At 47.0% G+C, this 23,922-nt stretch overlaps 2 protein-coding genes across 5 annotated transcripts in view; one reads left to right on the top strand and one right to left on the bottom strand.

Moving 5' to 3' along the window:
- Mapk14 (mitogen-activated protein kinase 14) overlaps positions 1-5,001 on the bottom strand; it is a 56,342-nt gene extending 51,341 nt beyond the window's left edge. For both annotated transcript variants that reach the window (XM_021186017.1, XM_021186018.1), the window contains exon 1: positions 4,485-5,001. In XM_021186017.1, the coding sequence (XP_021041676.1) occupies positions 4,485-4,600 (116 nt within the window). In that variant the 5' untranslated portion in view covers positions 4,601-5,001. The remainder of the gene's footprint in view (positions 1-4,484) is intronic.
- A 966-nt stretch (positions 5,002-5,967) lies between these two features.
- The window catches only part of Slc26a8 (solute carrier family 26 member 8), a 51,192-nt gene continuing 33,237 nt past the window's right edge, over positions 5,968-23,922 (top strand). Inside the window, exons 1-4 of one of the 3 annotated variants that reach the window (XM_021150005.2) lie at positions 5,968-6,576; positions 11,409-11,604; positions 18,997-19,136; positions 23,241-23,357. In XM_021150005.2, the coding sequence (XP_021005664.1) occupies positions 11,423-11,604; positions 18,997-19,136; positions 23,241-23,357 (439 nt within the window). In that variant the 5' untranslated portion in view covers positions 5,968-6,576; positions 11,409-11,422. Of the gene's footprint in view, positions 6,577-6,599; positions 6,704-9,564; positions 9,616-11,408; positions 11,605-18,996; positions 19,137-23,240; positions 23,358-23,922 lie in introns of those variants that run through there. The other 2 variants (XM_029470864.1, XM_021150006.2) reach the window with 2 other exon arrangements.

Here is a 23,922-nt window from a genome sequence, read left to right as displayed (position 1 = left end):
TTATTATCCTTTTTTTAAAAAAATGTTTGTTTATTTATTTATTTATTTATAAAAAAAAAAAAAAAAAAAAGATGCCAGTTAATACTAAAGTGACAGCGTCCAGGGAATTCCTCGACATTTGAGTCCTAAGCTTTAAGGGTTTAGCACAATTCCCAACATTGTCCACAGAAGGCAAAGCCAACAGATCATCTCTGAGGCTGAATTAAAGAGAAATCAAAAGAATACTCCTCAATATTCAAAACTGAAAAGTGGCAGAACTGAGAGGCCTGGGGTGTAGTGCTCGTCATGAGTGGGAAACGGAACTCAACAAAATAAACTATACAGCTAGCTCGGCTGAACTCTCCTCCACCCCCCATACAAACCATTGCCGGGAGCTGGGGAAGAGATGCTCAGTGGTTATGAGCACTGGCAAGGGCTTCTGTTGGCTCACGACCTTCAGTAACTCCAAGTCCAGAGGATCCAATACCCCCTTCTGGGCTCCAGAGCACCAAGCACTCTGTGGTGTAGAGATACACATTCAAACAAAACACTCATACAAATAACAAATAAAGAAATCTAAACACACACACATCCTCTTGCCAATCATTTGGTAGGCACTTTTTGTCTATTTATTGTTTTTCTTGAGAAAGGGCGCTGAGTTCACTCTGCAGTTGGCCTCAAACCTAAATGCTTATTAAGACTGGTAACATCCAGTTAACTAGTCTACTTTTAGTCACAAGACTGTAATGGGAGATAGGTCAGCTAAAAGCAGCTTGGTGGTCCACTCCTATGACCCTAGCATTAGAGAGCCTCAGACAAGTGGATCAAGAGTTCAAGACCAGAAGGCTCTATCCTGAAGGAAAGTAGGAAGAAAGGCAGGAAGGGAAGGAAGAGAGACCGGCTATTATTACAACTAATAGTAAAGGCCCAGCCTTCTCAGTCGTCAAGAGTGAAAAGTCATACCTAATCGTGGAGTTTTATTTTTTCCCTGGCTAACTAAAACTAATGGTAAATGGCTATTAATACTTAAAAAAAAAAAAAGCTTCATTTATTTTTGTTATATTTACTGGAATAATCTTGTCCTATATAGCATGCTAAATCAGATTTAGTTAGAAGAAATTACCATGTTTAGCTACAAGTTTGTTACATGTCTACATGCCGATCATAAACTAAGCATAGCCATGCCTACAACACAGCAAGCAACCCATAAAATGCAGCCATTAAATCCATCCATTCTTCTACAAGCCCAATGACAAAATGAGCTGTCTCGTTCTGTACTCTTAGCTCAAGACTCTAGCCTTGATTCTAGCCAGAGTTTGGTGGTATGTAATACAGACCAATGAATAAATAGCTGTGAATGATCTAGAAGTAATTCTTAATTCTCACTCCCAAGGCATGGTACCCAAGTGTGTCCAGCAAGGGGCTGGAAAGCCCCTTTCCCCAGAGGAAAGACACTGACGTTCCTGTTTATATTTCCTTAAATTCACCACAAAGATTTTCCCCTACGCCCCAAACCACACAATCAATGCTTTGCAACAATGTGGTCTTTAACGATTTTGCTTCGTTTCCCTTTTCAGGCAGTAAATAGAGTTCCTTAAAACTTAGAGAACTTAGTTTATTTCCCTTTACACTTTTAAAAAGAAAGATATTTGTAAAAACATACCAATTCTCAATTTCTAGACTCTCATTCATCTTAGAGTCACAGTTGGTAATAATACTACAGTTTGCTTCTTGTTTTTTGTTACTGTCGCTCACTGCATACTACAAATTAAAATTAATCTTAAACTTAAAAGAAAAAAATTAAGTTACAAATCAAAGTGTATCATGTCCCATTCGAGATTCCTTTTTTGAAGAGACCTCAGGTCCCTCCTGACTTATTCCACTGTCACCAGTAGAACAGCCTGCTCTCTTCTCAAGAGCTCAGTTCTAAATCCCCCTCAATTATATCCATTCAAATGGACTTCATTATTCCCCAACATCAAACTATCTCAGAGAAGGAAGGTGAAGAAAGGGAACACAGGCCTCAAGGTGGATTAAAAAAGAAATTCAAGAAGCCAGGTGTAGTGTTGCAAGTCTTTAATCCCAGCACTCTGAGAGGCAAAGTCCAGCTGATCTGAGTTGGAGGCCAGCCTGGTCTACAATGTGAATTCTAGGACAGCTCATCTCAAAAAACAAACAAACATAAAAGTATTTTTCAGTCACACCTAAAAAGCTAATTGAAAACACAATTTCAAATAACTTGAGAGAAGTTAACACTTGTAAATCTAACTGAAGGTGACATTTGCTCGGTCAGACACAATTTCAGCTATCTTTTCCTCATCAATAGGCTACATAATAAATCTCTAAGCTAGAAACTCCTCCTCTCTGGAAAGTCAGGCAAGGAACTGAACAGTGGTTGTCTCTGGAAGACCGGCACGCAGGGCAGAAACAGAAACAGGCTTTTTGCTGCATACCTTTTGGGCCCTTATTTCAAGCAACCTGCTTTGTGTGGTGCACTGCTGCTGGGGCTGGAATGCAGGGCCTCCCACAGGCAAGGCCAGGGGTGTCCCACTGCGTTCCATCACTGGGCCAGCACTACCTATGTTTAAGAAGCTGTTTGGTAGAAGTCTATCTAATTGTGAGGTTGTGCTCAATTACATTACACAGAAAACAGCAGCACTAGAGGAAGTGGAGTTGGTTTCACTGTGGCGCTGGCTCTTCTGCCAGGGCAGTAGTGTCCACAGGAAACCTTGCAAATTCACCATCCCAGAAGGCCCGAGTTCTGTTGCTTCACTCCCTGAGCATTCAAATGGAAACAAACTTCTAGTACTGTACCAATTAGGAATGAAGAATAGAGGTACTTAAGGAGCTGGTAAGTATTAGAGAAACAATGATGCAACAGATCAATCACAAATACATGAGAGATGTTATTGACATTTCCTTTAAAGTGTAAACTGCCATTCTGTAGACTCAGTGAGAAAGATGTCCAGGTCGGTATCCTCTGCAACATAGCTTAAGCAGCTTGAACCAGCAAATGCAATATGATCTGTTGCTGGACACAATTGCACAATCTCAATTACCCAGAAGATTCTACCAAACAGGAAATTCACGATGTGACTTTAAGTAACACAGGACTCATACTTAAAGGTTAGCACATCCAGAAGCCTGGAATTTGTTCCAAAACAAAACAAAAACCATTTCCCAGACTCCTTCGGAAACCATGAATGCATTTAAGTCACTAAAACACAGGAAGGGCTCATCTGCTGAATCTGACACTTATTGTCAGATAGGGAGCTCTAAAAGATATAATAAAAGATACTGTGTGAATCCTTCAAAGTTCCTTAGAGAACATTTCTGGAGTGGAAGTTTTATGGTAGAAATTTAATCTGAAACCTGCTCCCAGGGCCTTGCATGGTAGCAAAAGCCTTTATTCTCAGTGCTGGCAGACAAAATTTGTTGAGTTCCAGGCAAGACAGGGAGAGCCATAGTGGAACTAAAATAGCACACACCCCCCCCCACCCGGTGTTAAGGAAAGCTAAAAAGCATCGTTTCCTATGTTCCAGGCTCTCCCGAAAACCACCACGTACCTTGCTGCTTACAAGCTGATAAAACTTCGCAAATCTTCTAAGGGACTTAAAAAAAAGAAAAGCACCCCCATGAATTAATTCAATTAAAAGCTATCTACACCTCCAGCTCTAGTCCTACCTTCTTGATCTTGAGGGGCGCCCCTCTGCTCGATATGGAAAACTGTTTTGTCAAACAATACTGAAATGAGCAGTGGTATGTGACTAAGCGGCGAGCTGGAGCGTCCTTGCAAGGCGCTGCCACCCTCCCTCCCCGAAAAGGAAATACGCTTTCAACCGAATCGGAAACACACCACGCAAGCTGGCACCGTGGTCCCCGAGATAAAGTCGATATTTTAAGCTCTTAGGGGTGCTGCTAATTCAAGTGCGAATCCCAAAGGAACGTTTCCTGAGACAGGATTTTTCGATGGAGGCTTGCAAAAATGGGAAAAGGGGGAGAAAGAAAAAAAAAAATTCCGGGAAAGGAGCGCTTTCTCTTGCAAGTTTCGTTCAGGTGACCGCAGTCCCCGGGTCAGGCTTTGCCCTACTGCTCCTCGCAGGAGCTCCGCCCAGCTCGTCTGCTCCCCGGGGCAGGGCTCCCGCGTCCCGAGTGGCGGTACCCGGAGGCAGGGTCTTGAGGCCGCGCTGCAGCAAAGGACCCCCGGGAGGAACAGTCTTGGGAGCAGGGAGAGCGCAGGGTAGAGCAGCATCCCACCGCGCCCGCGGCTGACCCGCTCCCGCATACGGCTCGTCCCCGACCTGCGCGTGCAGGGCGAGGGGTGCAGGACACGTCCCGCTCCAGCTGCCCCCTGCACCCCCAGACACGCCCGGAGGAGAATTCCTGCCGCTGGGCGCATCGCTGAGCTGTGGGGACAGGCCTGGCCCTCAGGCATGCTGGGCCACCCTGCTTGCTCCACCGCGTCCCCCCACCCCACCCCTAACCCGAGGCCCGGCGACACTCACCACACCGAGCCATAGGCGCCCGAGCCCACCGGGGACAGGTTCTGGTATCGTTCGGGCACCTCCCAGATGGTCTTGTTCAGCTCCTGCCGGTAGAACGTGGGCCTCTCCTGCGACATCTTCCAGCGGCGGCAGCGGGGCGAGGAGGTGGCCGAGCGGGGGCTCCTGCCTGCAGCCGCACGCTCTCCTCTGCGCCCGCCCGCCCGCGGCAGACCGGACCCCGCGCCCGCCGCCCGCGCAGGTGTGGAGGCTGCGACCCGCCGCCCCTGTCAGCCGCGGCGGCTCCTATGAGCCTCGGCAAGGTGCCGGAGCCGGCTGCACGGCTCGAGGCTGCTCCCGCCGCGGTCCTCCTGCAGCCGCTCCCCGGGGAGGGAGCGCACGCCGACGCCGCAGGACACCCGCTCGCGCTCCAGCGCCCCGCTCGGGCTCCAGTGGCGGCGATCCCACAGGCAGCGGCCGGGAGCCTCTCGCGGAACTCTCGCGAGAACAGCTCCAGGAGGCCCCGCTCCGAGCCCAGATCTTACCCAATATGGAACCTGCCCACGGGCGGGGGTTCGCGAGAAGAGCGCGCAGGGCCGGCAGATCTCGCGAGAATAGGGACGCGGCTTGGGGAGCCGAGGCAGGAACTCTCGGGGACTGGGCTCCCCGGGGCGCCAAGGGTGGAGGCCGCAGCGCGGGGCGCGCGCGCCTCTCTGTGGTCACACGGGCGAATGCCTGGCGCCATGGCGGAAAGCCGCTGTGACAGCGTCGGGGAAGAGAGCCAAACGATCTTTGAACTCCGAGCAACCTGCTCACTGGAGCCGGCAATTTCCAAGAACAACTTGCAAGAACAGACAGGCCCTGTCCAGAAAGCTGTCGCATTCCGGTCTGCTCAAGGACAAGTGGCTCACCTCGGGATGCGGGTGAAACCTGCCCCCTAGGCAAATATTAGTCCTACCTCAAAGCCCAGGCTCTCCCTTCAGGCGCTCCTACATGTTCTCAGGCAGAAGTTGCAGAAGGAGGTTCCAGGGACCCACAGGGAGTTCCAATGCAGGAGGTCAGAGGTAGACATCATGAATGGCCCACTTCCAGGCAGGGGACCAGCATTTGCAAGGCCCTGGGTTCAATACCCAGTACTGGAAGGGAAAGGTACACACACACACTGCAAGTAGTCATTCCATTTCAGGAAGGTCTTCTCATATATTTTATTTATTTATATTTACACCACCTGCAATTCCAGCATTTGGAAAGACCAGAAAACCCTTCATATATATATATATATTATATATATATATATATATATATAATATATATATATATATATTTACACAGCCTGTAATTCCAGCATTTAGAAAGACCAGGAGACCCTTTAATACTTTATTTATTTATATGTACACAACCTGTAATTCCAGCATTTGGAAAGACCCGGGGACCCTTCTTATTTATTTATTTGTATTTACAAAGCCTGTAATTCTAGCATTTGGAAAAACCAGGAGACCAAGCCTCTGCTGTGTAGTGATGAGGCCGTATGTGCAACACCCCAAAAACCATCACTCGGTTTTGAGACCGACTCTTGTCCTTTAGAGCCATACAAAGTTTAGAAATTTAAAGGAAAATTGGGGGTGGGTGGGTATTAAAGACTTAATTCATGCCTCTGAGAGTATGAAGAACTAGAGCGAGCATTCTGACCGCGTCTCATTTAGGTAAGTCTGTTGAGCTTTCATAGGCCCTGGATCTAGTCTCTACAAGAGCAATGCGACCCTGCATTCCCACCTAGTGGAATCTTCCGTAGAAGCCGAGAAAGCTAATAAAAGTGAATGGGGAAAGTTAGACCCGTAAGAACCCACATCCACCCATGCCTACACCGAGCAGGAGACAGGGGAATCTTATTCTCGTGGCTATTTCTAGAAGATCCGGGTATGTGGAGGGCAGCAGGGACCCCTTCTCCTCCGCCCAGATGCCATCCTCGCCCGTCACCCGCACAGCCGGAACGCCGGCGGGTTCTGCAGCAACGGCTCCGGAACTGCCGGCCTCCGCGTACGCAGCGCTGCCGCCAGCCAGGCTGGAGCCGAGTCTGTCCCCAGCGTCTGCGCTCCTGCGGGCCACCGGAAACCAGGTGAATCTCGGTCGGGAGCCGTCCGGAGCACTGGCTGCCGCCTGGGAGCTGACAGCCCGCTCGCGTCCCGGAGCGTGGCTGCTTGGGTCACCTGCAGAGCCAGGAGGGTCCCAGGCACAAGGAATGGGTGAATGAATGAATGGCGGTGTTCCCTAGAACTCTCTCCTTATAGAAAGGCTGCGTGAAACCGAAATGGCTAGAGACAACATGGGATTTGCATACTGGATCCTTTCAAAATTCGTATCTCTGTGTTGTCCACAGCTGAAGGAACTGGACTGTGGGCCCCCCACACATCCACTCTCTGTGTCCTCATCAGGCCTCAGCCCAGGGCCCCCTTTGCTTCCAGACTTTACTGTTCTGCTCATTTTGTTCTCTCTGCCTTAAGCCCGCCCTCTGTCCTCTCTCCCCCCTCTCTGTCTTCTAGCCCTTATTGCTGGACTTTGGGTCCTCCCATGAAGTCTCCTCTGTTCAGCCCAGTAATGAAGATCTCTCTACCACACCTGCTTGGTATCACACTGAATAGCATTAAGGGAAGGTGTTTATGTGACCTGTCAGCAGCTGGAGGGCTGCCACTTTTCAAGCATTTCCTGCCACTAGACCATCCCCAATACATTCTCCACCAAAACTGAGAGTCACAGGCAATGAGGACTTTTGGTTGAGAATTACAAGTGCTTTTTTTTTTTTAATTGGAAGTGAATTTTGTCTTATGGTTTTAGAAAGCATGTGAAAGATGACTTAATTAGGTAAACGATATTCTTGTACCTTAACTAATTTTGAGGGTTTCTGGTCCTTTGGGTCAACATTTTATAAATTGGGTTACATTTTTTTTTGCATTTAAGATATTCCAAATAGAGATTTTTTTTTAAGATTTATTTATTAGTATAAGTTCACTGTAGCTGTCTTCAAACGCACCAGAAGAGGGTATCAGAATCTCATTATAGGTGGTTGTGAGCCACCATGTGGTTGCTGGGATTTGAACTCAGTACCTTTGGAAGAGCAGTTGGTGCTCTTACCCACTGAACCATCTCACCAGCCCCCCCCCCCAAATAGAGATTTTAAACGAATCAGTGAGTGGGTGAATGGATGGATGGACAGATGGGTGGATGGATGGACAGATGGCTGAGGGTAGCAGAAGCAAAAAGAGCTGTGTTAACGTGCTTGTATATTTTTTTAAGTATTTTTAGCAGTGAAAGCCTGCTTAAAGATAAAGGCTGGGACTACAGCTCAGGGTAGAGCAGCCCTGCATGTGTTGGGCCCTCAGATGGGTCCCAGCCTAAGAAGGAAGAATCAAAAAGAATTAAGGCATGGATGGTGGCTTACACCTGTACACCTGTAACCCTGCATTGGCTAACTGGGGACAGGAGGAGGGGGATGCCAAAGCCCACTACACTCTACCTTTGTGGGGAGCCTGTCTCACAATAAAGACAAGTAAGAGAAGTAGCGGGTAGTGCAGGGAGCTTCCGGGCTGCTCCACCCTACCTGGCTGCTCCGCATCAGGCTCCCTAGCTCAGCTGTGCTGCTGCTTCTCTGTGTACACAGGCGCCTCACTATGGCTGACCTGGAACTCACTCTGTAGACCAGGCTAGCCTGGAACTCACAGAGATCCACCTGCCTCTGTCTCTGGATTGGGGGTTAAAGGCAAGTGCGTGCGCGCCGCCACTATGCTGAGCTCCCCCGGCTTCTTAAAACACACTTTTGTACTGCCCCAGAAATTCTGACTCAGGAAATCATTTTTATTTGGTTTGTGGTTTTGTTTGTTTATTTTGAAGTAGGATCTCATGACCGAAAGCTTGCTGTGTATCCGAAGCTGGTCTTGAACCCCTGATCTTCACTGCCTCTGTGTCCCAAGTGCTGAGGGTACAGGCATGTGCCACACACTCAGCTCCCTCTAAAAACAGGTTTTTCTTTTTGTTTTTGAAGTTTGTTTATTTTGTGTGTGTGGTCATAGATGTGGGCCACACTGCCCGGTGCAGGTCCCAGGAAAACTTGTGGAAGTTGGTATCTCTCCTTTCACCTCATGGGTCCCACGGTTGTCAGGCTTGCTGGCAGGGGCCATCTCACCAGCCCTCCTCTAGGAACACTTTTAAACCTACCCCCTTTCTGTCCTCCACCCCCTTCTTCTTCCCTCTCCCAGTTTAAAGTTGACGTCACTCAGATATTTTATTTCCCTTATATCATCTCTAAATCCTGTCCCTGAAATACCTATTCTCCCCTCCCCCCCTCACTTGAACTCGGTGGTCTCAATTCACCTTCTCAGGGAGTTCTCCATTCCCCAGGCTGGGACCCTCAGTATCTCTCTAGGTCATGTGATTTTAACACAGGAATCTGTTTTACAGTGGAGGAGATAGGGCCTGAATTGTGGCCATGCTGAATCACTGTGGTATACTGAGGAACACCTTATGCCTGTCAGAAAGGACAAGGCTGATGGTTATCAGGAAGATACCAGGGGTGGGGGGAAGGGGGTTGTAGGCTGCCCGTGGGTGGTCCTTCCTGCCCCCCCCAGCCCCCTGCCCGACACCAGGCTCCCCACTGGGGAGATGCTGCTATCTTCCTGCTGTATTCCATGGAGGAGAAGTTAGAAGACAACCTCGCCCTCAACCTTTAGCACTGTGGAGGGAATGGTCATCGTGCACCAACATGACCACGCTGCGGGCTATAAAGGAAGTCAGCTGTACTGCCTTTAGGGTGCCTCAGTGCTAATCCCAATTCAAATGATTGTTGAAAACCTGTACTTATTTATGTTTATTAATTTATATGCATGAATGTTTTCACTGCATGTATGTCTGTGCAACATCTACATGCCTGGTACATGCAGAGGTCAGAGGAGAGCATCAGATTCTGTGAAACAGACATTACAGATGGCTGTGAGCAGCCATGTCAGTGCTAGGAGCCAAGCCTGGTCTTCTTGTTTGCAGAACAACTGAGCCAGCTCTTGAGTCCCCTAATTGGGATTGTTACTCAGACATGGTGGTGGGTACTTACTGTACTCCAAGGTGGAGGCAGGAAGAACAGGAGGCCAGCAGGTCCTCTGATGCAATGGTAAGCTCTGGTTGGCCTGTTTTAAAAGTAATAATAATAATAATAAAAGCCAGGTGTGGTGGCAAATGCCTTTAACCCTAGTACTTGGGTGTTAGAGGCAGGTGGATTTCTGAGGTATTCAAGGCCAGCCAGGACTACGGAGTGAATCCTCTTAAAATCCCTATCAGACACACACCCCTACCGGGCACACACACACACACACACACACACACACACACACACACACAGAGTAAATAGTAAACACTGAAGTTGTCAGAACTTCTGAGCTTTGTTCAGTTGGGTTGGGATTTGCTTGTTCACATGATTATTTTGACAGGGTCTTGACCATGTAGCCCAGGCTGATCTCAAACTTGTCATCCTTGTGCTGCTATGGTACTGGGATTACAGGTCAGGCCACCATACCTGTGTCCATTAGGAAAATGAGAATAACATGTCCCTTGATTCTGAGACAGAACGGTTGTGAGGAAGGGTCTCGGAAAACTGCTGTGCAAAGATATCATCAGTATATGTGAATTATCTTACCTTCAAAATATACTGAGGAGGGCAGGCAGTGGCCCACAGCTCTGGATCCTGTCTCGGGGGCCTGAGTCAGGGAGACAGTAGGGAACTCATCAGCCTGAGCCAAGCTGAGCAACAAAGAAAGCAGGGAGAGCAGCCCATGCGTGCAGTCCCACCACGTGGGGCATTGGAAGCTGGGAGACCATGATCTCAAGGTTATCCTTGCCGACATTGTGAGTTTGAGGCCGACCTGGACTACAAGACACCCTAACTCAAAAAAAGGCAAGGGTGCTGGAGAGATGGCTCAGCTGACACAAGTGCACACTGCTCTTGCAGAGGACCTGAGAGTGGCTCCTAGGAACCGCACTGGGCAGCTCACAGCCACCAATGCCAGCTCCTATTTCTGGCCTTGGAGAACACCTGTAAACACACATAAGAACATACCCACATGCCGGGCAGTAGTGGCACATGCCTTTAATCCCAGCACTCAGGAGGCAGAAGCAGGCAGATTTCTGAGTTCGAGGCCAGCCTGGTCTACAGAGTGAGTTCCAGGACAGCCAGGGCTGCACAGAGAAACCCTGTCTCGAAAAACCAAAACTAAAAAAGAAAAAAGAAAAAAAAAAAAGAACATACCCACAGAAAGACACACACACACACACACACACACACACACACACGCGCATGAATACTCGTCCACATACACAAAAACAAATAATAAAAATATTTTTTTTTAAATCAAGAAAAGTGCTAATTGTTTTAAATTTCTAAAAAATTGTTTCTTTTGTCTCAAAACTCTTTTGAGACAGGGTTGCTCTATGTAGCCCTGGCTGGCTGGCCTGGAACTTGCTATGTAGACTAGGCTGGCCTGGACCTCACAGGGATCCTCCTGGTTTTGCCTACCAGGAGCTAGGATTAAATAAGCACATGCTACCACATTCAGCCCTAAATATTTTTTGTTACATTTATTTATTTGGGGTGTGTGTGTGTGTGTGTGCCAAGCGTTATCATATATTCTATGTAAAGTCAGAGGATAACCTGTAGGCATCCTCGGGCTTTCACCACTGAGCCATCTCGCCAACACTAATACATGTTTGGTTCGTTTCGTTTGGTTCGTTCAGTTTGGTTTGGTTTTCTCAAGATGTCTCTGTGCAGCCCTGGCTGTCCTGAAACTCACTCTGTAGACCAGGCTAGCTTCGAACTCAGAAATCCGCCTGCCTCTGCCTCCCAAGTGCTAGGATTTAAGAAGTGCGCCACCACTGCCCAGCTCTACCTGTTTTTCCCTGATGTCTTCACAGCTAATCCAGGAACAATGCAAACAGAGAGGAGCCTCCAGAGTTTCAGCAACAGATACAGACAAATCCCTTTTGTGTACGATGTCAAGCGGAGCGTGTACAACGAGGAGAATTTCCAACAGGAGCACAGGAAGAAGGGCTCCACCACTGGGAACGTGGACATCGATATCACCACTTTCAAGCACCACGTCCAGTGCCGGTGCGTGTGCTCGTGCGCTCATGCACCCAGCCTCTCTCTGCTGCCCACTTCTGTTTTTGTCTTCCTTCTCTGAATTCCTGCTGTAAGAACCTTGCCATTGTGTGTGTGTGTGTGTTTATTGGCTGTGTGTATGTGTCAGTTTGTGTGTGTGTCTCTCTCTCTTTTTTTTTTTTTTTTTGTTTTTTCCAGACAGGGTTTCTCTGTGTAGCCCTGTGTAGCCACATCTGCTTAACATAGACACAATATCTGGGGAGGATACCTAATAAACTCATTGTTCAATTGTGGCAGGCAAAATGGCTCAGTGGGTAAAGATGCTTGCTGCAAAGCCTAAGGATCAGAGTTCTATCCCTGGGACCCACATGGTAGAAGGAGAGAACTGACTTTACAGAATTGTCACCTGGTCTTCTCCACGCTAAATAATTATAATAAAGCACCAACTGCTGTTACTCGCCCAGCAGAGATTTAGACAGTTCTGACCGAGTAGACAGTAGTGACGGAGAGACTCTTGTACCATTTACATTGTGGCCATCGACAAAGGTGACACATCACCTCTCAGTCCCACCCCACTGTTGAGGGGCTCTGAACCTCTCAGCAAACTGACGGGTAAAAGTGCTTCTTTTCAGGATCATTTCTATGCCTTATCATTTTGTTTTTTCCTTGAGACAGGGTCTGGCCTTGTGCTCACGGTGTAGCACAGGCTAGCCCTCACAGTGTAGCACAGGCTAGCCTTGAAGTCCTGAGCCGCCTGCCTCACCTCGTCCAGCTCCTTTACTTTCTTCTCTCCAGTACTGGTGGTTGAACCCACATTTGACATACACTAGGAAAGCACTCTGTCACTGAGCTGTGTCCCCAAAGTGCTGGGGGGTTTGTTGTCATTGTTGGTTGTAGTAAAGAATATATGATATCCAGCTGGTTGTTTTGACCATTTTAAGTGGGGATTTTGTGGCATAATTGTTCTTATGCAACTACCACCACAGTTGGTTTGCAAAAAAAGTTTTCATCACCTCAAACAGAAACTCTGTACTCATTAAGCAATCAGCTCCCCACCTCTCACCCCACCCTTACAGAAGTCCCCTTGAGTGAGTCTGCCTCCTCTAGACAGAGCTCTGAGGCTGCCCTTTGGATTCCAGCAGGACCATGCAACATTTGCCTTCTGTGTCGGCCTTGTTCTATTTAGCACTGCTTTCAAAGTCCATGGGCATTATAACAAGTGCTGGCACACTGCCTCTCTTCTGTGGCTGAGTAGTAATCCGTTGTGCGTCTGTCTACATGCTCTGCTCTGTCTGTCCGTCCGCATAACGAACACTCAGGTTCCTTTGGCCTCTGAGAGTAAGGTTGCTGTGACCACTGACACAGATCTATTTCAATCTCGGAGTTGAATTCTCTCAGGACCGCCGAGTAAGGGTAGAATTCCCAGGTCATACGGCAGTTCTTTGTGCAGCTCTGAGCTGCCGTGTGCATGCTGAGAACTAAACTCTGGGCCTCAGGAAGAGTGGCCAGTGCTCTTAACACTGAGCCACACCTAGCTCCTGCAAAGTCTTAGCTTTGATTTAAAAAAAAAAAAAATCAATCTGTTTTAGTCTGAGAACAAAAACAAAAAAGAAGTACTCATTTATTTGTTTGTTTTGGTTTTTCGAGACAGGGTTTCTCCGTGTAGCCCTGGCTGTCCTGGAACTCACTTTGTAGACCAGGCTAGCCTCAAACTCTACCTCCCAAGTTAATGGGGCTAAAAGCATGCCAGGAGTTAGTTATAATTGTGTATATATGAGTATGGGTATACGCAAGAGAGTTTGGGTGCCTGGAGAAGCCAGACGTGTCCGATCCCTTGGAGGTGGCCGTTGATGGAGGTGATGGTGAGCCATTGACATGAATGCAGAGAGCTGAACTCATGTTCTCTGCTCAATAATCTCATAATATATAAAATAGATGTAATTAGAAGGAAAAACAGTTACAATAAAATATAGTGAGCCAGGTGGTAGTGGTAGATGCCTTTAGTTCTATTACTGGGAGGCTGAGGCAGGTGGATCTCTGAGCTTAAGGCCCAATTTTTCACATGGGTCTAGTAACCACCATAGTTTCAAGGAAGTAATGAATGTAAACAATATTACAAGCTATCTCTAGGAGTAGTAACATTCTGGTTATAATGTCCAGTTCTATGGCTTCTAATTCAGTTTATAATCAATATTCCTAATTGAAGGAGCCAAGAATGGTGGCACATTCCTGTAACGTCATCAAGGCTGAGGCAGAAGGATTGTCACGAGTCTGAGCTCTTCCTAAACTCCATAGAATACCAGACAGCTACAGAGCAAGATCTCTCTAAACAATCAAATAACCTTTGCTGACGAAATTATGAAACATTTGCAGAATTTAGTGGAAATAATGACTCTTTGCCCGAAAATTCACATTCACCTCAAATTCTGCCTAAGACTTCCAGATTCCATTAACCCGAGGTTAGGAATCCTGGGATGGACATCGTGACAGTAGCTGTCATTACTGCAGTTGTCCTTGCCCAAACCCGGCCTCTGCCACCATCTTGCCTGCGACTGTCGATAGCCAAGTTCTCTCTATCTCGGCTTCAGCTGCTCTGCGCCCTTTATTCATGTCCTGCCTTGTGCAAATTGATGTCCCCTCTGCTTCTATGGCACTGCCTACCACCTTCTGCTTCGGGAAACAAGAGTGAATGTCTTACCAGAGCAGGTGCCAGGCCCCTGGCAGGGACAAGGCTGAGGGTTCTATCCTCAGAATCACGTGCAAGCAGACAAGATGATCATCTTCCATAACGCTACCCTAGAAGCGAGTATTACTAAGGCGATTTCACCCTCTGGCCTCTGCCTGCTCCAGCATCCCCTGGAGACACAAGTCACCAACTCTGCTTCATGTGGCCTTTCTGTTCTTTCTCTTTCCCTTTCCCTTTTTAATTTAAAGTCTAAGTGAGGCAGATGTTAGAGATGTTCTAAGGCTCAGCCTACATTTTAAAGAAATCTTTGCTTTTAACTGCTTACATTTTCCTTTCTCTTCATATTTCTACTTCAAAAGTACCATCCCAGCCTTTTCTGAATTTTAACCAGAAATGTAGGCCAGCAGGGCACTGAAAGCACGGTTCTGCTTCCAGGATGCTTGCTCTGGCGGCCAGTGTCTGCTCTTGCCCAGCGGTGTGGCCACAGGTGACTTACCCAGCCAGCCTGTGCTGTCTCCTCTAAACACTGGGAAGGATGGTGGCACCTGCCTTGGTCCTGATTAGGAAGGATTTATTTATTTATTTATTTATTTTTATGTCTAGGAATAGTAAACACTAGATAACTGGCTTTGGTTTTCTGGTTGAGGAAGATTTTTAGTAAATAAAATAATCTTTTAAGTCCATCTCTTCCTTTCTACAGAAAAACATCTTATCTCATTCCTTGTTTTCTTCCTGTTGTTTGGCAACTCCCTGTTCCCTCTTTGATGTTAATCACCCCTGCACCTTTTCACCAACTCTGACACTCTTCAGTCTTTTAATTGAGACAATCTAATGTAGACCTTAGCCGTGTGTGTGTGTGTGTGTGTGTGTGTGTGTGTGTGTGTGTGTGTGAATAACCTTGGGTGTTGGGTCTTGCCTTCCACCTTGTTAGAGATACTGTCCTTGTTGTTTGCTACTGCATATGCAGCCTTGCTGTCTGGTCGGCTCCTGAGAATCCTGTGTCTTCTCTGAATCTCCCCAAGGATCCTTGGCGTTACAGGTTCACTGTGCATCTGGCTCTTACACTAGTCCTGGGAATTCAGACCCAGGTCTTTATACTGAGCTGAGCCCCAGCCCACAGTTCTCACTTAAGATGCCTTCATAAAATTAGAATTTTTCTCTAGAAGCTTTCTCATTTCACCCATTGGCACCAGTTTCCTGTCGCTCTGACTCCCTTCTTGGTCCTGTGCAGCTCAGACCCAATTTTCCCCATTGCCAAAGACCTCAGTGACTGCGCAGGGTTAGTCAACTGGCACGTGTGGAGGAGGAGGTGCAGCATCAGGTGAAGGAACAGATTGTCCTAGTGCCACGCTTCGGGTTTGAGGTGGGAGCATCAAGCTTGCTTTCTCTAATTCTGACTCCACACCTTCCTCAAACCCAGCAAGTCCCTTGAAAATCGCAGTCCAGCATTCTTCCCAAACCCCTGAGCAGAAGGGGGCATCTGTCCACAGTAAGCCCAGCCTTGTAGAGAAGCCATAATGCTGAACTCGGTACCAGAAGGCATGGCTTCCCGCTCCAACTCTGCTCTGCTCCTATAGGTGGCTCTGACCTTGGGGAAGGTATTCATAATTATGTGGCCTCATGTACCTTAGTGATGCTTATGGTCATGCCAGACAGAATACACGGGATTGGGGCTGGACAGGTGGCTCAGCTGTTAAAAGCACTGGCTAATTTGTGTGTGTGTGTGTGTGTGTGTGTTTTTGAGACAGGGTTTCTCTGTATAGCCTTGGCTGTCCTGGAACTCACTTTGTAGACCAGGCTGGCCTTGAACTCAGAAATCTGCCTGCCTCTGCCTCCCGAGTACTGGAATTAAAGGTGTGTGACACCACGCCCGGCTGGCACTGGCTACTCTTAAATAGGCTCTGAGTTCAATTCCCAGCACCCACACCGTGGTTCATAACCATCCATAACTCCAGGTCCAGGGGACCAAATGCTCTCTTCTGGCCTCCTTGGGCACCACACGCACATGCTACACATACAGGTAAAACACATTCAGGTAAAATACTTTTATACACATAAAATAAGTCTAAAAAGGTTGAAGTACATGAAGTCATTTCCTGTCTGATCATATGCTTTAGTAGTGTACATGCTACAGTTATGTTTGTTGTCATAGTCAAATCTCTTCTCTAACCCAACACATCTGTGAAGAAGACCCTAGTCAGCTGCCAGTCCCTGCCAAACTAGGAATGGGAAAATGTAACTTAAAGCCAAACTGGTTTCACGCATCTGTAGAGTGTGGTCTCCCTCTGTCAGTTGTCCTCTACCCATAGATTATGACCTCTCTCACAGTTGATCTTTCACAGGCATCACCTGAGATCATCAGAAAACACGGATATTTTAGCATTCGCAACAGTAGCAAATCACAGTTGTGAAACAGCAACAAAGTAGTTTTATGGTTGGGGTCACCCCCACACGAAGAACTGTATATATTAAAGGGCCTCAGCATTAGGGAGCTTGAGAACCACTGGCAGAGATGATCTGGAGTGACTCCATTTTGGTCTTGTTTTGAGATAGGGTATGATTATGCAGTCCAGGCTAATGCCTGGGCTCCTATGATCCTCCCGCCTCGGCCTCCCTAGTCGCCGGGACTGCAGGTGTGTGCTACTGTACTCTGCTTTTCCCACCAGCATGCTGGGGTTTGTTTGTTGGTTGAGCCTTACTTTGTGACCCTTTGTGGACCAGTCTGGCTTTGAACTCAGAGATTGCCAGCCTCTGACTGTTGAGCCGGGGTCAAAGTGTTTTGTCATACTTTTCGGTGCGTCCTCCCTCCCTTCCTTTCTTTCAGACACTGTATATCCAGAGATGATATTGAACAGTTCCTCCTGCCTCCACCTCCTGAGGGTTGCGATTATAGGCATGCACCAGATACAGGGCACACCTGGTATACGTGGTGCTGGAGACTTAACCAGGGGCTTCATGTGTGCTTGGCAGGCAGTCGCTCTACCAACTGAGCCACATTCCCAGTCCCCCACTCCCAAATTTCCTTCTGATAGAGAAATGTTCTGTCACTTGCAGACTCTACCACTGGGTGCTAGTCATGAGAACCAAAGCACCTCCAGACACAGCCCAGCTGCCTTCTGGGAAACAGAACTGCTCCTAGGACAGACCCACAGATAATCTAGCCTTTAAAATCTGAGGTCTTTTCTTTAGATGGCTAACTCTCCAAGTACAAAACTCTGTTTCTGTAACAGTCTAGCTACCCCAGGCAGATCCAGACTGCTGCTTAGTGTTTGGTTAGATTAGCATATGTGAGAATGATATGCAGGTGTCCCCTGAAGCAGGACAGGACAGCTCCTAGGGGAGACACAAGCTACCAAGTAGAGTGTTTGTTGTGCTTGCTGCACGTGCCGCACGAGCACTGTACTTAAACTCCCAGAGTTCAACCCCAGTGACTCACATGGTAGAAGGAGAGAACTGACTGACTCCTAAAAGCTGTCCTCTGACCTCTATATATCCCCACATGCATACAAATAAATAAATAAATAAATAAATAAATATAAAAACTAAGGCATTGGGGCTGGAGAGATGGTTCAGCGGTTAAGAACACTAAATGCTGTTTCAGAGGTCATGAGCTCAAATCCCATGACCACATGGTGGCTCACAACCATCTGTAATGGAGATCTGATGCCCTTTTCTTGTGTGTCTGAAGACAGCAACAGTGTATTTGTATACATAAAATAAATAAATCTTTAAAAAGAAAATCCTCAGACATTAACTATCCCTATCACCTGTTGATCTCATAACAAGAACAACAAAAAATTTTGTTTTTTTAATATGTATTGGTGTTTTCCCTTCATGTATATCTCTGCACTATGTCTGCGTACTATGTCAGCAGAGACCAGGAGAAGAATTGGGTTCCCTGGGACTAGAGTTATATACAGATGGTTGTGAGCTACCGTGTGGGTGTTATGAACTTAACACAGATCCTTGGAAGAGCAACAAGTGTCCCCAACCACTGACCCATCTCCTCCATCTCATCTCCAAAACACTATTTTTATTAAAGACTCAGTGATACTAGTTCATTCTCTACCAGAGGTTAGTTGGTTTGCCTCTCTCCAAACTGCCAGCAAAAACACAGAACTAACTGGACACTGGACACTGAGCCTCAGTTCTTTCCAGCTATACCTTGCTGGTTCTTGCTGGTGGTTTTATCCTCCAGGGATCTTTCTTTCTTTCTTTCTTTCTTTCTTTCTTTCTTTTTTAATTTATTTATTATATGTAAGTACACTGTAGTTGTCTTCAGACATACCAGAAGAGGGCGTCAGATCTCGTTACAGATGGTTGTGAGCCACCATGCGGTTGCTGGGATTTGAACTCGGGACCTTTGGAAGAGCAGTCAGTGCTCTTAACCGCTGAGCCATCTTGCCAGTCCTGATCCAGGGATATTTCTTAACATGTATCTTGTTCTCTAGGTCAGGGGTAGACAGGCTACCATCTTCTATTGGGTAGAAAGAAGCCAGGATGCTAAACATCCTGAAATTCAATTTGCAAGACCATCAGCCTTCCAGCAAAGGATATTTTGATCCAACATGTCAAAACGTCCTTTGTGCTAATGGGAAATGTGCAGTAAGGGAGGGCGGGTTACACCCTGCACCTTTCCTTAGTGGATGTGTGTGTGTGGGGGGGGGGGCTCTCTGTAGAGAGCCTTGCTGAGTCTCTGTTCTTCCTTCTCCCAGCTGCTCCTGGCACAAGTTCCTGAAATGCATGCTCACAGTCTTCCCCTTCCTGGAGTGGATATGTTTGTATCGATTCAAGGACTGGCTTCTTGGAGACTTACTTGCTGGTTTAAGTGTTGGTCTTGTTCAAGTTCCCCAAGGTAAGAGCAAATTCAAGCTGCCTTATCCCAGAGCTGATCTACTGGCCCTCAGCTGCTCTCAGGGGCAAACAGTAGTGCTGGGTGAACAGAAGGACAACAAAGGAGCTGCCCTGCCTTCCTGCCATAGACCAGGCTGGCCTTAAACTCAGAAATCCGCCTACCTCTGTCTCCCAAGTGTTGTGAGCCATCCAGTGGCTCACATGGATGGGGTACACCTGAGTGGCAGGCCGGCGCTGAAAGAAAGGGAAACTAGGCGGACAAGAGAGAAATGGAGCCAAGACAATGTACTGATCAAGGCTCAAATGTTTAATGATGAATGCACTTATAAAGGGGTGGGGGGAGGCCCATTCCTGCCAATTCATCCTTGGAGCCTGGAACCAGCTGCAGGTGATGACGTGTAGGATAGGGCGTAGTCTCTGTAGTCTCCAGAATAGCTCTGGGGCCTCTCAGAAGGTAGCAGTATCTTGAAGAGGAACAGTGGCAGTGGCAGAACAATAGAGTGATCTAGGGAGGAAGGCTCCACCCTAGGTGATCTCCTTAGTGGCAGCAAAGTCAAGTTCTGGCTCAGCCAGCTTCTGGCTGAGGGAAGGTTACACCCAAGTGCTGGGATTAAAGGCATGTGCCACCACTGCCTGGGTTTGTTTGGTTTTATCTTTTTTAAGATATATTTATTTATTTTATGTATATGAGTACACTGTAGCTGTACAGATGATTGAGAGCCAACCCATGTGGTTGCTGGGACTTGAACTCAGGACCTCTGGAAGAGCAGTCTTAACCACTGAGCCATCTTGCCAGCCTCTACTCCCCAGGTTTTTTTTTTTACTCCTCCGGGTGGTTCCAAAAGATCTGGTTGAATTGAGACCCAGGAACACTTTCCATGGAATTTGCAGTCCCCACTCCTGGTCATTTTTTGCCTCGGTGGTGGTTTCACTACTCCTGTGGAGAGTATATCTCAAGAAATGCTAGTTTTCCTTAGGGGACTTTGAGTGCTAGAGAACAGCCACAGCTCTTATCCAGTTCCCAGTTCAGATGCAGGTGTACAAGGTCACAGGGGAGCGGGGTGGGGGACTCTCTGGGGTAGAAAGAAAGCTCCTCTCCAAGCAGGAGCAGTGGGGTACACCTGCAATCCTGGCACTAGAATGGTGGGGGCAGGAAGATAAGCATTCAAGGCGTCTTATCTACTTGAGGGCTTATCTGAAAAACAAAATAATTATTCTAAATAGGAACCAATAACTCTTTGTTTTTAAGACAGAGTTCCATAATATAAACTGGCCTCTATCTCAGAGATCTGCCTGCCTCTGTCTCCCAAGTGCTGAGATTAAAGGTATGTACAATCAGGTATGACTAATTTTGTTTCTTTCTTAATATTTATTTATTTATTTATTTATTCATTCACTCATTCATTCTGTGTGTATAGAGGTCAGAGGATGACTAAGGGAGTCTGCTCTCACCTTCCATCATGATTTGTGTCCTGGTAATCTCACTCCAGCCCCACCTTTTTTTAAACACACACACACACACAGAGAGAGAGAGAGAGAGAGAGAGAGAATATGAATTTATTAAGGGTTCCATACTGTGTACTAGCTATATCTTTTTAAAGGAAGTTTAGCTTTCTCTCTTGAACCTTTCATTGTGTGTGGTGATTGTATGTGGCACTGTGTTACACTGACATTTGATGTAAGTGCATACCATCCATTGGCCGTGACCCCACATCTCCTCCATTTTGCCCTTGCCCTCCTTGTGCTTGCATGTCATATGTACATACATGATTTCATGTGCCTATGTAAGATCGAGAAACCACACATGAGAGTAGACAGCTCACATTTGTGTTTCTGAGACAGTAATAATTCACTTCCTCTGATGACCTCCATTTTCCTGCAGATGACACAGCTTGACTCCTGATGGCTGAAAAGCCTCCACTGTAGGTACCCACACTTCCTTTGTTTATTCCTCTGTCACTGGACACTGGGCTTCTGGAGTCAGCACCTCTCTTAAAAACACCCTGAAGTGTTCTTTCTCCACTAATGACCAATCAAGTGTGGGAGTCCCTGTGCTCAGAGAACCCCACAGCCAGGTGTGCCTCTCGCTCTCCGAAGATGGATGTGCTAACAGGCCTCCTTTTTACCACACAACCAGTACTCCCCGGCAGCACTGCTGCTCTAATGTTTCCCTGTCTACAGGGAAACAGGCTAGAGAGCCAACCAAAGACGAAATATGTCCATGTGAAGACACTGGGCTTCATTACTCCTGGGTTCCAACTAGCCTAGCGTTCTCACATAGTCATGCAGGAGGTTGAACTCAGGTCCTGTGCACACTGGGGAAGTGCCCAGTCACTATGCTTACCTCAGCCCTAGTCTCTAGTGAACATCTATCTGGCAGGCAGTTTGCCAGGATCTAGTGAGCACACCCCTGGAGTTTTCATGAAGGATATGTAATCTTGAGGAATTTGCATGTCTGTGGACCAGGAGACATGTGAGAATGTCCATCCATAGCTTCGTCCTCTCCTGGAATCAGAGGCTGAGCCTTGTGAAATCCTGGAGACAAGAATGAAGGAAATGGCCATGACAGACCGGGATGCCTTTTTAGTTTAATTCTAGTTTCTGATGAGGTTGAGTATCCCTAGCACCTTCATAATAAGTTTACTATTTAGCATAAAGTAATTTAAGCATAGTTTCTACTTTTTGTAATCTATAGAACCTTGATTTAAAAAGGGGGGGTGGGCTGGGGATATAGCTCAGTCAGTAAGGTGGGAGAGTACCTGCTGCCTGACCTGAGCTCACGGCAACCCATGGAGAGATTCAGGGAGAGACCCAGCTCCATGAAGGTGTGCTCTGACCTACACACACATACATGTTATGGCACACACATGCAGATACACATGGACACATACCCCATAATAATAAGTAAGTATTTTGGTAGGTTTTTCTGTTTGTTTGTTTGTTTGTTTGTTTGTTTGTTTTTCTCTTAAACAAAGTCTCTCTACATAGAGACCTGGAACTCACTATATAGAACAGTCTGGCTTTGAACTCACAGAGATCCATCTGCCTGTGCCTCCCTAGTGCTGGGCTTAGAGGTAAATGGTTGAGCATGGTGAAGTAGGTTTTAAGGCCTTATAAAGGAATACTAACTTAGAAAAGAGATTGGGGAAATGGCTTAGCAGTTAAGAGCACTGACTGCTCTTCCAAAGGTCCTGAGTTCAATTCCCAGCACCACATGGTGGCTCACAACCATCTGTCATGGGACCTGATGCCCTCTTCTGGTGTGTCTGAAGAGAGTGACAGTATACTCACATGCATAATATAAATAAATATTAAAAAAGAAAAAAGAAAAGAGATTGGGGTAGTTAGCATATAGAAGACAAACTGCATCTGGCAACCTGAAGTTAAATGATTCTGCCCTGCTTTGCTTTTGGGCCCTAGAAGATCCCAGGGTTACCTATTTTATTTTTATTACTTTCATTTATGTACGTGTGTGGGGGTGTGTCTGTGTGTGTCTGTGTATGTATATGTGAAAAGGTACATGTTAGTGCAGGTGCCCTTACAGGCCAGAGACATTCAATTCCCTGGAACTGGAGTCAAAGGTGGATGTCTGCCACCAAACATTGGTGCTAGGAACCAACCTATGTCCTCTGAAAGAACAGCACATGTTCTGCACTGCTTGCCCGTCTGTCTGTCCTCAGGCCTTTTAGACTGCACGGCAATAAGCACGATTTGAAGATCTGGAGCTAGAGACCCCACAGCTGCATTGTGTCCTTTCCCTGTCTGTGAGTCTGTCAGAGAGCTACGGTGTAGAGCTAGGCTTCTTTCACAAGCCCTGGGCTCAGTTTCTAGCACTCATAAACCAGCACACTGGCCAACTCCTGTAATCTCAGCAGTCAGGAAGTGGAGATGGGAAGGTCAGAGGTCAGAGTCCCTCTCAGATACACAGTGAGTCTGAAACCAGCCGGGGTTATCTGCATCTCCATCTTAAACCAAAGCTAAAACACAAAAACACTTTGGAAGCCAGGAGTCTCTACATATGCCTGAGCACTCTTAGCAGTGCTCCTTTAAGGTAACTTTTAAAGCCAAATCGTCCTTGCTTAATTAAGTGATTTTTGCTTTTCAGGCCTGACACTTAGTTTACTGACAAGGCAGCTGATTCCTCCCCTCAACGTCACTTATGCCGCCTTCTGCTCTTCAGTCATTTACGTCATTTTTGGATCATGTCATCAAATGTCCATCGGTAAGTTCAGTCTGGAACCATGGGAGCCAGATGAGTCATCCTTATCACTTGTTAGCAGTCAGTGCCAGGCAGCTTTCAGTCATCGTAAGGAAATGCCCAGACCATCAGCCTAAATGAGGAAAGCTTACGGTGGTGTCTCAGTTAGGGTGTTACTGCGAACAGACACCATGTGAACAGACACCATGACCAAGGCAACTCTCATAAGGACAACAGTTAACTGGGGCTGGTTTACAGGTTCACAGGTTCAGTTCATTATCATCCAGGCAGGAACCTGGCAGCATCCAGGCAGGCATGGCACAAGAGGAACTGAGAATTCTACATCTTCATCTGAAGGCTGCTAGGAAGACTGGCTTCCAGGCAGCTAGAACGAGGGTCTTAAAGCTCACACCCACAATGCCACACCTACTCCAACAGTGCCACACCTTGGCCACTCCTTGGGCCAAGCATATACAAACCATCACACATGGTATTTGAGGTTTCAGTCCATGTCACTTGTATCCATTGTTTCTGTGCCTGTCTCAAGGCACAGATCTAAAGTGCATGATCTAAAGTGCATGGTGGAGCA

The sequence above is a fragment of the Mus caroli genome, chromosome 17, assembly GCF_900094665.2.
Source record: "Mus caroli chromosome 17, CAROLI_EIJ_v1.1, whole genome shotgun sequence".
In the NCBI taxonomy this organism is placed as follows: Eukaryota; Metazoa; Chordata; class Mammalia; order Rodentia; family Muridae; genus Mus; species Mus caroli.
This window is presented reverse-complemented; position numbering and strand designations above follow the sequence as displayed.